Here is a 17540-nt window from a genome sequence, read left to right on the forward strand (position 1 = left end):
CTCACCTATGCACCCTGTCTGCAACTTACCTGACTCAATTTACCTCTGCAACACCTGACTGCAGCTCACCTTTGCACATCCCCCCTCCCCCTCCAGTGCCCTCATATGGTTAGCTAGCTTTGCAAAACACAGCTGTCAGCAGCCGGCCCCTCTCTATAGTAACTCCCGTTTCGGGTCCTATCTTCCCACACAGTGCACCATGCACACTTACCGCTCCGTCTCTTCCCCACTGGCCGGTGATCACCCCTGGGGCATCAGCTTCCATGTATTAGGCTGCAGGAGGAGATGCCCCAACTCTATACACACTGCATACTGCAACCGCAGATATCTGTTCCTTCCCTGTCCCACAGCGAGTACAGAGGTAGGGAGGTTCTGTGGGAGCGGATGATGCTGTCACTTCAGCCGCGCTTCTGTGTTTATAAGAGACAGCAGATATGGGTGTGCGCAAGGCCAGTGTCGGAGGTGGCAGAATGGCGTTCCGCCATGTTCCAACTGAAAAAATGCCCTGATCACAACTAGGTCTTATTTTCAGGGTAGGTCTTATACTTTAGCAATTCCCAAAAATAGCACTAGGTCTTATTTTAGGGGAAACAGGGTAGTTATAATACTATTTTTCCTGTGCCATTCCATTTAATTACACATAACTTAATTTCTTAACGTATTTGTTTTGTATGTATGGATTGCATGGGTTGTTACCGACATGTGGGGAAAATTTCATGTCAATAGCACCTTTCGAAATATATTTACTGAGAAAAATGGTGACGTGTTCTATACTCATTTTACCCTCTGTATATTAATTGGCTTTTCATAGGCTGGCATCATACTTATTTTATAGGCTAGCATGGGACTAAACCTTATTTGTTTTGATTTTTTTGGATGTATAGATTGCATGGGTAGTTACTGATACGTAGTGAAAATTTCATATCAATAGCACCTTTAGAAATATATTTACCTAGAAAAATGGTAACGTGTTCAGTACTTATTTTACCCGCTGTACCTGCCACAGTCAGATGCAAAATATTGGTATTGCTCATTGTCAAGATTTTGAGTCTTTTAAAAACTGTCTGTTGGCTAAAACTATGAGCATATATTAGCCTTGTCTATTCTCCCAACATTTGGGTAAATGTTCTCCCAACATTTGGGTAAATTCCAAATCTAAAATGTTTAATGGTCTACATTCAAGAAGAAAATCCTTTTTAAAGCCCCCCCCCAAAAAAGTGTAAAAGTTTAATACTTCTGCTAGGTTTTTTAATTTTAGTTTCCTTAAATAAGAATCACACATCATGCAGTGTTGACTGCAATTAGATAGCATTGTGCTATAGTGACCAGCAGGTGGCACCATTACTACACTTGGGCCTGTTGTCATTTTCAAATTCCAAATATCACTGCTTTACACCATACAGGGTGACCACTGGGGAGATCTCCTCTATGAGGACACAAGATGCCAAAAAATAACTGGGATTAAAAAAAAATTGACTTGGTTTGAGCTTTGAACTATGCTTCATCACAAACTGCCAAAAAGCCTCATCCATATCACCTTATGGGTCATCTACTGCATATATCATTCACAGCTTTATATTTTTTTTCAGAAACTAGCCAGACTAAGTATTTTACAAATGAAGGTTTGAAACACACTCTTGTATGCTGCTGCAATATGCACATTATGTGTCGCCATTCATTTTTAATGGCACTCCAATACACTTAGGTAATGCAGATCTGATGTTTTGCTTTGCAACACAACACAGCGCATGGTAAAGCACTACTGCGAAAATTGCTGCATGTTGGTTTCTGTTCATTCATGTGCATCAGCAGCCTATTTAAAATGAAAGTACTGCCACAATGTAACATATGTTAAAAGACTAACAATTCACTCTAACAGTACTCAACCACTGCATCCGGAAAATAGCTTTATTTGTCCATTCTTGTGTGTTGGCAGCTCAATTATAATGAATAGGCTTGCCTTAAAGCCCTCACAGGCCAGATTCTGTAATGAGGGAGCAAGGGGAGGGCCAAGCTAAGTTGTCTGTGTCTATAGATGTAGGCAGCGTGGCTCAGGTTCGAACCCGCACAAGTGCCGCCATAGAAAGCAGCTTTCTATGGGGCACTCCCCAAAGAAGAGGGGCCGAGAGTGCTGGTGGGAGACCCCAGAAGAAGTGCATCAGAGTTGCTCTGTGCAAAACCATTGTACAGAGCAGGAAAGTATAACATGTTAGTTATTTTAATAAAAAAAAATAAAACTTTACAATCACTTAAGGGCTCGTGTACACTGCAGCTGATAAACTGACGCTCAGGAGCTTTTGTGCTATTTTTTCAGCAGCCCCTGAACTTTCCCTAATGTTTTCCTATGTGTCCATGCACACATAGTCGTTTACAGTCGTTTATAGGCAAGTTGAGTTTACAGTCGTTTTTTTTAACGCAGCAAAATGCGTTCAAAGCAGGAGTAGATTTAACCAGCGTTTCAAACGCCAAACACTTTTAAACGCGTGTAAACACTTGTAAACGCGGTTAACCATGTTTATAAGTGTTTGCGTTTTTTGTCTGGTCCATAGTCCAGGGCACAATTCACTAAGCGGTATCTTCGTGCATCCGAGTATGTGGTAGGATAACACATAGCTTTTTAAAAAAAAAAAACATTTGAATCTACTAAAAACAGGCCCTGCTCCTGATGCTGGCCTCCGGCCGTCTGCTTCTGAGCTGGTTTGACAGTCCTTAAATATGTAAGAGGCGGGGCCACCCAGTGACCTCACCCATGTGATCCCACCCTGTGTGACATCATCAACAAGGGCATGCTGGTCACTGACGTCACATGGGGGTGGGGTCAAATGCACGACGGCCCTGCCCCTTACATATTTAAGAACTGTCAAAACAGCTCAGAGGCAGGGGCCAGTGTTGGGAGAGGAGCTTTTTTTTTTTTGGAGCGGCGGCGGACATTGTGATTGATGTTGGATCTAGTTTGGGGGACATTCTTTTATTTTCCCTCTTTTAACCACGTCCCGTCTGGCCCATGTATATAAATGGCCAAACGGGAGCAGTGCAGGGGCGGGTGGCCATTTATAAACGTCCTCCCCGCTTCCCTGCTTGCGATCTAGCAAACACCGATCGTTGTACGGGACCACTGTGTGAGGTCCCGATCATGTGATCACTAATTGGCCAATCAGTGATCACATGAAGAGTAGTAAGCAAGATGTCACTTCTGACATCATTGCTTACTATGTGTGAAATCTGTGAATGAAGACTATTCACAACAGCCTTGTACCATGTGACAAGCTGTGACCAATCACAGCTCACACAGTATTACTCAATGACTGCAAGAATGCAGCCAGAGAGAAGGAGAAATGATTGCTTTTACAGCCTTTATGGGTGTAAAAGCAATCAGTGTAAAAGAAAAAAAAAAATGTCATCACCCCCCCACAAGTAGTACAGTGTCACTATGGGGACACTGTACTGCTAGGGTGATGGTATGTAAAAAAACACAAATAATAATATAAAAATAAATAAATATGTAAAAAAAAAAAAAAATTTAAAAATTATAATTTTTGGTTATCAACTAATAAAAAAGATAACGGAATACATTTTGGCCAAGATTTATGAAGAAAGAAATTTTATTTGCAAAATTTTATAAGAAAAACACTTTTTCAAAATTGTTGGACTTTTTCATTTATATAGCAAAAAAAAATTAAATTCCCAGTGGTGAATAAATACTACCAAAATAAAGTTTTATCTGTTTCAAATAAATGCTAAAAAATTCATATGGCTACAGTGTTGCATTCAAAGTGTGAAAGCACTGAAAGCTGAAAATTGGTCTGAACATGAAGGGGTTAAAAGTGTCCAGGCTTGAAGTGTTTAATAAAGGACTTGTCAAAGACTGTCTCCTGTCTTTTTTCTCACTACAGCTTTTTTTTTTGTGAATGGAAAGCAATACCATATACCCCATACTCATTCACGTGGGGGGAGCCGGGATCTGGGGGCCCCCTTGCTAAAGGGGGTTTCCAGATTCCAATAAGCCCCCTGCCCGCAGACCCCCACAACCACAGCCCAGGGTTGTGGGGAAGAGGCCCTTGTTCCCATAAGCATGGAGACAAGGTGCTTTGGGATGGGGGGAGCCCCCTCCGCCCCAAAGCACCCCCCCATGTTGAGGCATGTGGCCTGGTATCGCTCGCCCCCCCCCCCTTTGCTCAGATAAGAGTATGGTATGGATTTTGGGGGGAACCCTACGCCAATTTTTAAAAAAATGTGGCATGGGGCTTCCCCTCAAAATCCATACCAGACCCGAAGGGTTTGGTATGGATGGGAGGGGGGGGGACCCACGCCGGTTTTTTATTATTTTTTAATTGCCGGCAATTCTTACTTTTACATTCAGCTGTCAGTGGGGAACCCCACTGTCAGCTGAAACATTACCGCAAGGTTTTCACTACTAAAATACCGCTTGGTTTGATAAAATAACTCATGCGGTATTTTAGTAGCCTTTTTTAGTGAATTTACTATTTTTCTGTGCATTCTGGGCATTTGGGAGGGTCTCCTGAGGTTATCTTTTGCAAACGCTTCTAAACGCAAACGTGCATAAATGCGGCTGAACACGCATAAACGCGGTAGGTAAGCGCGGCTAAACTGACATTTTTATCCTACGTTTTCTAGCAGTCAGTTTTTCAGCAGTCAGATGAGTTTTTCAATCGCCCTGTGTACATGAGCCCTAAAGCTAATCTTCAGGCAAGCAGCTAATTACACATGAAATAAAATGTGAGCTTTTTACCTGCCAAAAAATTATTATTACTACACATCCAGTTCTGAGATTTACACTGCTCTGCAACAAAGTTCAACACTTTGTGACAGGGGTAACGTATAGATTACTTGAGTTTGCAAGTGTTCATATGCTAACAATTCTCTATCATCTTGCTTAATATCACCATTTATACCAACAGTGTGTCAACCTGTCTTTTGAAGGAATCGTCCGTCCTCAGCAAATGATCGATCTTCAAACACAACGGATTTATTTTGTAAAAACATTAGCTCTCTCCTTATCAGCTATTTTTAATATAGTTGAGATATCATTAGGAAGATTTTTCAATACCGGAAATATCCCTTTTATTATACTGTGATATTAATGAAATAGGACAAAGATAGACTGCATCTCAAAATGTTTGCAACCATAGTTGTGAAGGAGATAATATACTGGGATCATATAGTTTCACATAGTATCACCCACTTGCTTTTTTCCTCTAGTAGTCTGCAGAATTAGATCTCCACACTCCCAGAATGTCTGCAGCAGATTTGAAAGCCTTAATAAAAACTCCTGGATTTTTTTTTGAGCTCCCTGCAGCTTTATGCCAAATTTGTGCTAGTATGAACCACATATTAGCACATTATGACAGACTACCTTGTCAAAAGAAGACCTCCAAAGCTCGACTATTAGTGCTCAAGCTCTTCCATCTTCACTTGGTCTTCCTTCCATGTTTGCTCTAATCATCCACCTGGCTGGGCTGCTATGACATTACTACCTTGCAAGCACATGGGAGTCACATCACGACAACACGGGTGCTGTAATGCGCATGCGTGACTCGGTGTACATTGCCGCTGACAGGCAGGAAGAAGCATTTATTGCAGAAGAGACTGATAATGGGTTATTAGGAGTAAGTTGAAGAGTGCAAAATCAGGCTCACTTTTGCATAGAAACCAATCAGCTTCTAACTCCAGCTTGGCTTTGACAATGAGCCTGGGTTCCACGGTGCGGAATTCGCAGCGTTTTCTGTGTGAATTCCGTACCACATCAGAATCGCACCCCGTTCATGCGAACCGCTGCGGGTGTGTATGTTAAGTTAACAACACTCCAAAATTGTACCGCAAAACGCGGTGCGATGTGCAGAATCGGATCGCATAGGCGTGAATACCCATGCAATCCGATTCTAGTGCGGACCCAAAAAAGGCTCCTGTACCTTTTGGTGTGGGTGCAGTGCGATTGGAGCCATACATAATGTATGGCTCCAATCGCACCGCACACAAATTGCATGTGATTTGCACAGGAATGCGGTGCGGTTTCAGTGCAAATCACATGCGATGAACTGCACAGCATTAGTGTGAATATAGCCTAAAACCTGGAACCTGATTGGTTTCTATGCAGAAGTGAGCCTGATTTTTCAATCTCTAGCTTTAGTAAATAACCCCCCATAGAGTCTCTTTTCCTATAAAAACCCTGCCTGTTTTTGTTTTCTTAAGTACAATACCACTTTAAAAATCGTCACACTGTCCTGTCTAGATTTTTCATGTTTTACTTTACAGAGAAACGAAGCTCACCAGCACCCTCCTCTCGGAAATGTCAGTTGAACTGAGCTTTAAAAAAAAAAAAACGTACCAAAATGGATCATACTAGCACCTTCGCAATTTATGCAATAAGTTCTCCTATGGTGTCTGAAAACTCTGTCCTCTCAGCCGGCAAGTAAATGAGCAATGCCATTATGTTTCAGAATCCGTCAATCTGCATACAAACTTTAACAGAGCACACTTGTGCTAACATACTGCCTGGCATACAGCAGAAGTATAACTATAAGAACAGATTGGCCTGCTTGAGACCAGGGAAAAGGAACTGCTGCATTAGCACTTTCAGAAGGAAATGTAGGTCATTTTGTTCTTACGGCTCTTCATTATTCATCACTTTAATGAGCTCCTGCACCAGGTCTTCTTTGGCAATGTCATGGCTCCTTCTGATGATGTCAGCAAAAAGTCTCTTCCCATGTTGGAGTTTCTTCCATGGAGTATCCAGCAGGCTGCAGCTCAAGCCGTACAAGCCTGTAGCAATAAAAAAAACAATATTTCACATATCTGAAGGTGAAACAAATGTCTAACTAGGAATCACTGTTCATGAAACCTGAATGGTCACAATTCAAATAATAGTATCTATATTTAGCATTTGGAAGAGCTCTGGGCTAATTACAATGCCGCATACATTGTTACATTTTGATGTAAATGCATTATAATTACAGCCATTCGTTGGCAGCCTACATTTCATGCAATTGGAGAACAGATCATTTGAAGCACCAAGAGAGCTAAAAATCATGGGGGCCTCATAACAAAATTTTGATGAAGCCCCTCAGTGACATCTCTCTGTGGCAAATGACAATGTAAATTTTGAAAATAGCGTTATTAATGTTAACACAAAGTATGCATGAATAACGGACACAGTTTTTATATGTCATATTGCAGCAATATATTCATTTATGTACTAATAAAATTGTTACAAGCTTTTACATATGTGGCGAGTGCCTAAAAAGTCCATGTGTGTTTTCAATATTTATTATCAATAATGCTTCCAACATAAAACAGGGCACTGAGCATGTAGTAGGGCAGCACAGTGGCTAAATGGTTAGCACTTCTGCCTGGCAGTACTCCGGTCGTTGGTTCGAATCCCAGCCACGGCACCACTCGCCTGGAGTTTGCATGTTCTCCCTGTGCCTGCGTGGGTTTCCTCCGGGTACTCCGGTTTCCTCCCACACTCCAAAAACATGCTGGGAGGTTAATTGGCTCCTGTCTAAATTGGCCCTAGTATGTGTATGAATGTGAGTTAGGGACCTTAGATTGTACGCTCCTTGAGGGTTAGGGACTGATGTGAATGTACAATATATATGTAAAGTGCTGCGTAAATTGACAGCGCTATATAAGTACCTGAAATAAATAAATGTAATGAAGGGTCTCCACAACTGCCACTGGGCACTCACTTTTTTGTGATTTTCATAAAGAAAAGGTAGAATGAGACTTTAAACTACCAAGCCGTAAATATTTACACAAATTTATCTCAGTGGGCAATTATAATGACTAACTTTACGAGGATGCACGTCCCTATGCACCAGATAGCCTATTGATTGAAAAATAACCTTTATTAGGATTTCTATAAAAGTATATTCATAACTGTGAATATTTAATACCTCTACAGTGAGAAAGCGCGCACTATTAAACAAGCTGTATTTTGTACAATTTTTTACCATAGTAATATCCATCCCATCCAACATAATACCAGCGACATGTCAATAATATCAGTTTCAAAAACGCACACACAGCCTATGAATGGAACTATGGAATAAAAAAAAATCATATTTGATCACATATAGTTGTGTTCAAAATAATAGCAGTCAGACATCACTAACCTGATCAATCACTGTTTTTGGTAGAAATTATATTTCTACATGGCAAATAATTTACTAGCAGGTATAGTAGAGTAATAGAAATCCAACAGACCCAACAGTCATGACATGCATGCTGCGGATTCTGTGTAATTGAATCACTAATTGAAAGGGGCATGTTCAAAATAATAGCAGTGTGGAGTTCTATTAGTGAGGTCATTCATTCTTTGAAAAACAGGTGGCAATTATTGCCCTTATTTAAGGAAGGAAGGCAGCAAATATTGTACATGCTGGTTACAGTGCATTTCTCTCTGAAATTCTGAGGAAAATGGGTCATTCCAGACATTGTTCAGAAGAACAGCGTACCTTGATTAAAAAGTTGATTGGAGAGGGGAAAACATATAAAGAAGTGCAGAAAATGATAGGCTGCTCAGCTAAAATGATCGCAAATGCTTTAAAATGGCAACCAAAACCTGAAAGACGTGGAAGAAAGCGAAAAACTACCATTCGAATGGATAGAAGAATAGCCAAAATGGCAAGGACTCAGCCAACAATCAGCTCCAGGAAGATCAGAGAAGGTCTAAAGTTACCTGTGAGTACTGTTACAATTAGAAGACGCCTATGTGAAGCCAAGCTATCTGCAAGAAGCCCCCGCAAAGTCCCACTGTTGAAAAAAAGACGTGTGCTGAAGAGGTTACAATTTGCCAAAGAGCACATTGACTGGCCTAAAGAGAAATGGCGCAACATTTTGTGGACTGATGAAAGTAAGATTGTTCTTTTTGGGTCTAGTGGCCGGAGACAGTTTGTCAGACGACCCCCAAACACTGAATTCAAGCCACAGTACACTGTGAAGACAGTGAAGCATGGTTGCGCAAGCATCATGATATGGGGATGTTTCTCATACTACGGTGTTGGCCCTATTTATCGCATACCAGGGATCATGGATCAGTTTGAATACATCAGAATACTTGAAGAGGTCATGCTGCCTTATGCTGAAGAGGAAATGCCCTTGAAATGGGTGTTCCAACAAGACAACGACCCCAAACACACCAGTAAACATGCAACATCTTGGTTCCAGACCAACAAGATTGACGTTATGGAGTGGCCAGCCCAATCCCCGGATCTTAATCCAATAGAAAACTTGTGGGGTGACATCAAAAATGCAGTTTCTGAGGCAAAACCAAGAAATACAGAAGAACTGTGGAATGTAGTCCAATCATCCTGGGCTGGAATACCTGTTCACAGGTGCCAGAAGTTGGTTGACTCCATATAACACAGATGTACAGCAGTTCTCAGAAACAGTGCTTATACAACTAAATATTAATTAAGTGATTCAAAGGAAAGCAAAATCTTCAAACATTTTTCAGTTTATATAGTGAATGTTTGAGTTTGTAAAGAAGAATACAAACACTGCTATTTTTTTGAACAGTCTAATATTCACTTTTCTTCAATTTGTTTTAGAGGAACAACACAAATTTGATATATTTTTCTTCATGTTTTGATTTGGAATAGAATGTGTAGTGTTCCCAATGCATTTGTGTGTATGGAAATAAAAGCTATTAGAAGGATTTTGAGCTTTATTCACTTTTTTCAACACACTGCTATTATTTTGAACACAACTGTACATGTAGGGCTAGGGTTGGCAACTCGTCGATCGTGATCAACCTGTTGATCACTACGGCCTGACAGGTAGACCGTGACCGTGTGGCTGCTCCTGACTGCCACATCTCAGATCACAATGGCATTCTACAATACAGCGAAGGCAAGTACTAGGTAAGGGTCGGGCTAGACAGGAAAAGGAGAGACAGCATCACTCAGTAAGCAGAGCGAGTCCACGCCAATACCCAGACTGTGTCTGTGTTAAAGTAGCCACAGCAGAGACATGGGAAAGGTAAAACAAGTTGCAAAAACTTCAGGCGGTCAGTGCAACAGGAAAGCAGCAGGCTATTGAGAGGTTCATAGTGCTGGGCTTGCAGTGCTACAAAAGGCTGCTGCCTATAAACCCAGATACATCAACATTAACTTTGCACTATTATGGCAGCTGCATGAGAGGAGAAATTCATAAATGACTAGTGCTGTGGATAAAAAACAGGCTGCTGAGTGTTATACTTAGCTCACATCTCAGCATGTTAAAGTGGAGCTCCACCCAAAAGGGGAAGTTCTGCTTTAAAGACTGGTCCCCATTAAGGATTGGCACCACTGGGGTGCGGGGGGAGCGGGTACCCGAATTTGACAGGTATCCGCTCCCACTTCCGCTCCGATCGCCTAGGCGATCGGAAGTGTAAGGTGTCCTCCCTTCCTTCCTCCCCGTAGTCTTTTTGGACTCGTAACAGGTCCCAGAAGACTACAGGACCATTCAGGATGCGCAGCGCTACTCGCGCATGCGCAGTGGGTACCCGGCTGTGAAGCTGCAAGCTGTCCCAGATGGGTGCCCACACTGAAGATGCTGGCACCCAGGGAGAGAAGACGGCCGGTAAAACGGGCTGCAGGGGACACCGAGGGACAGGTAAATGGCTGTTTTTTTTAAAAGTCAGCAGCTACAGTTTTTGTAGCTGCTGACTTTTATTTTTTGACAGCGTGAGTGGAACTCCGCTTTAAAGCGTGCTGTGTGTTGCTGATATGCAGAGAAATGCCGTGCACTTTAGCTGATGCATGAGACTGCCAATATTTATTAATAGCACCCCCACACATCATAAACGGTGTGTGTTTTCCCGTACATGAAAACGCATGGTGCCACAGCACCCTGTGGTTCAGGGCAATTTTCCAGGAGGGTCAGAGAATTCTTTCCCCATGTTTATTGTGGGTAGGGCAGCCCACTGAAATGATTGAGCTGCCCTACACACAGAATACAGTACTGTGAACAAAGACTTAGCACCCATTCACAATCAAAGCGGTTTAGTGAGCGGGCAGAAGTCCATTTTGGGCTGCAGTGATATGTGCCAGGGAGCATTCTGATACGTGTTTTATCACATACACATCTCCCTTTTTTTTATTTCACTTTATCTGAAATGTACAAAGTGACGTTTTTTTCGTATCACCACACAGCAGTGCAGTGCGGTTCACTTGCTATGTGGTGCCATCCAGTGAGGTGGGATATCATGCAGCATGACTGCAAACTATCACACCTCAGTGCACTGCACCACCGGGCTGTGTTGCAACAAGAAGGGGGGGGGGGGCTCATAGAAAACAACTGATTTCTATGTGCCCTCTTAGTGATTGGCATTCTTTCAGTGTGGAAAAATGCCAATCACTGCTGCAGTGTGAACAGGTCCTTACACACCACTGACCTGCACGCTGTTTGCTACATTCCACTGACCTTGACCTCTGCGTTACATGCTACTTACCTCTGAATTCTGGTTCACATACTACTGACCTCTGATCTCTGCACTACTCATGCCTATGCTCTGCATTACTTACTCTTCATTATATATTACTGACTTTTGCACTCCATGTTACATACTACTGACCTCTGAACACAGCAGTACTTGCTATTACCCCTTAAACTATTCAAAATTTTCCTTTTTAATAGGGCCATGCTAGGTTATCTCCTTAAAAAATGTGCGCTACCGGCTGGTGACCTTTCATCTCTTTCATGTCGTTCAAGTAGATCTCCACCTCTCCAAGGCTGCCTACCCCTGCTGTAGGGTATAAAGAAGGTTCACGCAATATATTACGATCTATCCTACATTCAGGAAGATAATAGCCCACCAAAACATTTACAATAAATCATGTGATCTATATCTTACTACAGATATGTAATACGGGTACACTCATCCATGCCATAAATCAAGCCTTAAATGGACAAGCCCCATATATCACCATATCTTATGTTCAGTCAGTCCATGGATCACCCACCATCTGGGGGATAAAAGGTAATGATCCAATAGGCCAATAATATTGCTACACATCTCAGAAATACCTCCAGAATGCAGCTCTCAATGCCCACAAACCAGATCATACTGCACAGAACAAAATAGTACATATCAATATGCAAAACATGAGGTCAATTCAAACAATGTCCAGATCCTTCAATCACATACAAACGGGAGAAAGGTAAAGCCTTCATTAAGTCCATATGGCACACTTAAATTTAGAAGAAAGAACCATTTCACCTCAAGTTTTAAGAGACATTTATCTTTGTCTCTTTTTCTAGGGCCCAGACTAGACGCTTTTCCACTGTGTTTTTTGCAAAAGGCTTTACCTTTCTCCTGTCCATTCATAGACAGAGTAGGCGCGTGTTGAAACTTATATTATGGGGCACAACGTTGGTATTATGTTGGATGGGATGCAGGGGCATACCTTCCGCGAGGCAAACAAGGCATTTGCCTAAGGCGGCATCTTTCAGCGGGGCAGGGGTGGCGGCACAACAGGGATTTAAAAGGTGCATTTGATTATGGGGACACTGGGGAGGTCAATGTACAAGGTGCATGTGAATGTGGTCACGGGGGGCGCAAAATATACAAGGTGTATGCGAATGTGGTCATAGTTGTACAAGTTGAATGTGAGTATGAGCACTAGGGGCATGCAGGGCAAGTCCTGTGACAAATGTAGATGGGGGGCGATATTAGTCTTGCCTAGGGCAGCACAAAACCAAAATACACCACTGATGGGAAGTAATTATTATGGAACAAATTGCACAAAATACAGCTTCTTGAACAGAGCACGCTTTCCCACTCTATAGGTATTAAATATTCACAGTTATGAACATATTTTACAGAAATCCTAATAAACGGTTATTTTTTAATCAATAGGCATCTTGTGCGTAAGGACGCGCACCCTCGTAAAGTTAGTTGTTAGGCTACGTTCACACTAGCTTTGTCAGCAGGCGTCAGACAGGCGTTTGAGAAGCATTAAAAACGCTTCCCAAACGCCTATGAAAATTCTGCACATGGCAGCACACAGTGCTGTTCACACTGAAGCGTTAGCATCGCGTTGTGTCGCGGCACTCATGTCGAGTCAGGAGGAGTTGAAGCCTCCTATTCAAGTCTATGGTGCCACTCCTCAAACGCCTGGCAGGCGTTGGCAAAGCGGTTGTGAAGCGATAATACCATTTAAATTCATTATAGGCTTTTGTGGTGCGGTTTTAATGCTTGGCAAATGCCTATCAACCGCTTCAAAACCACACATTGGGCGTTTAGGGAGTGTTTGGGGAGCGTTTAAGGAGCGTTAAAAACACTTCCCAAACACCTAATACCTGTCAAATGCTATAGGGGCATTTGGCAAGAGTTAGAAATAAAGTCAAGTGTGAACGAGTCCTTAAGGTAGAATGAGAGCAGTCAACATAGTCTGTACTATACTAAGGACCAGTGCTGTGCTTATTTAAAGCAGAACTTCACTTAAAAAGGGAAGTTTTGCTTATCTACCATCCGCATCTTCTCTCCTTATTGAAAACTTTTTTTTTGGGCAGGGGGCGCGGGTACCTAGTTTTAACATGTACCTGCTCCCACTTCTGCTGGAATAGCATATTAGATGCCAGCAGGTGAATATATCTATCCAGTCCACCTATACATTATAGTCCTTGATGGGCTGGCATTTACAACATAAGGCAGAAGCACACAAGGAAAAAAATCATAAAGTCAATATACAAGCTACATAAAAACCGATGCCTATGGTGACACCATCTGTCTTTTTTATGAACACAAACCTTACATTCACCGGCCATTTTATTAGGTACACCTTTTCAATTGCTCAGTAACACAAACTGCTAATCAGCCAATCACGTGGCAGCAACTTAATGCATTTAGGTATCTAGATATGGTGAAGACAACTTTCTGAAGTTTAAACCACGCATCAGAATGGGGAAGAAAGTGGATTTAAGTGACTTTGAACGTGGCATGGTTGTTGGTGCTAGACAGGCTGATCTGAGTATTTCAAAAACTGCTGATCTACTGGGATTTTCATGCACAACCATCTCTAGGGTATACAGAGAATAGTCTGAAAAAAGAAAATATGCAGCAAGCGGCAGTTGTGTGGACGAAAATGCCTTGATGTCAGAGGTCACAGGAGAATAGACAGACTGGTTCGAGACGATAGAAAGCAATAGTAACTCATGTCAATATGGACCAAAATCTCTGAGGAATGTTTCCAACACCTTGTTGAATCTATGCCATGAAGAGTTAAGGCAGTTCTGAAGGTAAAAGGGGGTCCCAACCCAGTACTAACTGGTGTACCTAATAAAGTGGCTGGTGAGTTTTTATCAGTGGTGTCTCAACTTTTAACTTTCCTGGGCCACATTGAAAGAAGAGTAATTGTCTTGGGCTGCACTTAAAACACACTAACAATAAGGACAGCTGATGAGCAGAAAAAGTCTGACAGATCACAAGTTAACGATCACCGATATAAACAATGTATCTATCTGAGTAATAAATCTTCATTTTTATTGTAATATTTTTTATTAGTTAAAAAGAGGGAAACAAAGCAGCCACATGACTGTATCCACGGGAGTGCTAGGGTGCACTGCGCTCTCCCAAAATTTCAGTTCCTCCACCCCAACCCCCCCAAAGCCCCTGCCCACCACCCTGGAAAGGTGGACACAACTGAAATCTGGGGCCCAGCGCCCTCTTAGATACAGCCATGCAGAACTGACTTGCCTGGCGCTATCAGGATACCCTGTATTCACTGCTGCTGATGTTATTACAAAAATGGTAGCCATGGCATCCCTCCATCCATGCCTGTGCTTGAATTCTCAGTGCCAGACACCACGGCTACTATGCTTGCACGGCATCCCTGACATCCCTCCATACATGCATGTGCCTGACTTGTCCCTGCTGGCCGCCCGTGGCTTCTATGCTGGGATGGTGTCCCTCCAGACAGACATGCCTGGGCCACATTCTGAATGCTCTTGGGCCGCATGCAGCCTGCGGGTTGGACACCCCTGCCATATATATATGGACATTATGATATACAGTAAATACAAATAAAATATCACCCATTAGGACCCTTATGCAACTCAACTCTTCTTAATTATTTGTCATGAAACACAACTCTGATGTGTAGAGGGTTAGCTAAAAAAAAAAATAGGTATTCCCAGAACTTTGGAAATATATACTAGTTCTGATGCAGTGACTCAATAAAATGTTACAGCATTATCACATCACAAAATAGCACATGTGTACATGTATTAGGAAATGGATGCTTTCAGAAGAAACTAACACATGTGCTATGTGGCAAATCCATTCTGGACTCCTTCCATGTACTTCAATATATCACAAATACTTTTGCTCTGTGCTGTGTGATAGGGTACATTTTTTGTTATATTTCACTTATACCAGTACTTCAAATGAGATACACTTGACTATTCTGGTAGCATCTCATTAAGCATTATGTCAAGTAATGCTCTGAAGCAAACCCAAAACACAGCAAATGAAAAAAGGGATACATTTCGGAAGGCAGCTAGTTAAACCGCAGCATCTGGGGACACTTGTGATGGAATGTGAAGCAATTACAAGAAAATCTATATTAGATTTGAATCTTCTTTTCCTCATCTGCAAGTGTCAGGTAACATTTTGTGCCTGAATTGCATGCCTTTTCAACAGCTCCCCTGTTAATTGTACATTATTAGGCATGTCATAAATATGCAACCTAAGACTGGTGCTAGGCTGCCATCTGCCAGTAGGACTGCCTGGTGACTTTTTGTGGTGCACATACAACTTTTACTTATTAGTAATGGTTACGATTAGTAATAATAATTATATTATTATTAGCAATATTATTCAATTACTACTGTACACTTCCAAGTATGTGCACATACTGTATTGGTGAACATGCACAGCGCAAGCTAAAAACCCCCCAAAACAAACACATGGGTTTTGAGCATTACTACAATATGCACGGTTTCAAATAACTTACCTTATAAGTCTTATAAACTTCCTTCACTGTCCATGCAACTATCACTTTTGGGATTAATAAATGTATTCAGGAATAAAAGAACCCAATAACCACTACCCTATTAGACTGTAAGCTCTTATGAGCAAGGCACTCCTATCCCTGTTGTATTGTATTATAATTGTACTGTCTCCATTTATATTGTAAAGCTGTGCAAACTGCTGACGCTATATAAATACTCAGTGGTGTATTTTGGTTTTGTGTTGCCCTAGGCAAGACTAAAATCGGGTACCCCCCTCCCCTGCATCTAAATTTGTTCCACCCTTTCATCTGCAAACTCCACGCCTTCCTATTAGAGCTCCGCCCACTGACAACAATGGGGAGCTATTCCTCCCACTGACACTAATGATGGGGCACTATTTCTCACACTGACACCAATGATGGTGCCCCATTGTGACGGGAGTGACTTTTGGGGGTGGGGGGACCTCTGTATCATCTCCCCAAATCATTATGTTTAACCCACCCTGTGCCTGTTAAGGGTTACAGGGTGTGTATGTGAATGTCTCAGTATTGTGTATAGTGTGTGTTCCTTTGTCTATTACCATGTGCTACCCCCCATTGTGCTGTGTCTTCCGGCCCAGCCAACTATTATGGGATGTCCTGTTTGTGTATTGGTGTGGGGGTTGGTCAATGTCCTTTGCCACATGGTTGCATCCCATTGTTCTGTGTCTGGTTGGATGGGGAGGGGTGATGAAGTGTTTCCTGCCTATACTGTAGCCCTTCCCACTGAGAGGGTGGGCTGATGATGTATGTCCTGTTCCTGGATGTGTTTCCCCGCCCTCTGTATATATTCTGTGTTTTGTGTAAAATAAAGAGTAGTTGGCTTCCTGTTTTAGTAAGAGCTGGGTATTGTCTATTTTCCTGAGGGATTTCGAGGGTGGGGTCCGTGGATGGTGTTCGGACAGGGGAAGTTGTGCTATAACGGAATATACCCAAGTGCGGTCTGGGTTCCGGTTCCGTTACACCCATCATTAGTGTCAGTGTGTGAGGAATAGTGCCCCATCATTAGTGTCAGTGTGAGGAATAGTACTCCATCATTGGTGTCAGTGTGAGGAATAGTACGCCATCATTAGTGTCAGTGTGAGGAATAGTACTCCATCATTAGTGTCAGTGGGAAGAATCGTGCCCCATCACTGGTGTCAGTGGGAGGAATAGTGCCCCATCATTGGTGTCAGTGGGAGGAATAGTGCCACATCATTGGTGTCAGTTGGAGGAATAGTGCCCCATCATTGGTGTGAGTGGGAGGAATAGTGCCCCATCATTGGTGTCAGGGGGAGGAATCGTGCCCCATCATTGGTGTCAGGGGGAGGAATAGTGCCCCATCATTGGTGTCAGTGGGAGGAATAGTGCCACATCATTGGTGTCAGTTGGAGGAATAGTGCCCCATCATTGGTGTGAGTGGGAGGAATAGTGCCCCATCATTGGTGTCAGGGGGAGGAATCGTGCCCCATCATTGGTGTCAGGGGGAGGAATAGTGCCCCATCATTAGTGTCAGTGGGAGGAATAGTGCCCCATCATTGGTGTCAGTGGGAGGAATAGTGCCCCATC

The 17540-nt window shown here is 42.5% G+C and overlaps 1 protein-coding gene across 3 annotated transcripts in view; it reads right to left on the bottom strand.

Annotated features, from left to right (window-relative positions):
- The window catches only part of TANGO2 (transport and golgi organization 2 homolog), a 221829-nt gene that overhangs the window by 16361 nt on the left and 187928 nt on the right, over nucleotides 1-17540 (bottom strand). For all 3 annotated transcript variants that reach the window (XM_089672462.1, XM_089672463.1, XM_089672461.1), the window contains exon 7: nucleotides 6627-6780. In XM_089672462.1, coding sequence (XP_089528588.1) covers nucleotides 6627-6780 — 154 coding nt within the window. The remainder of the gene's footprint in view (nucleotides 1-6626; nucleotides 6781-17540) is intronic.

Source organism: Staurois parvus, unplaced genomic scaffold (assembly GCF_062004578.1).
Source record: "Staurois parvus isolate SC_StPar_1 unplaced genomic scaffold, SC_StPar_1.0 ptg000129l, whole genome shotgun sequence".
Taxonomy (NCBI): domain Eukaryota; kingdom Metazoa; phylum Chordata; class Amphibia; order Anura; family Ranidae; genus Staurois; species Staurois parvus.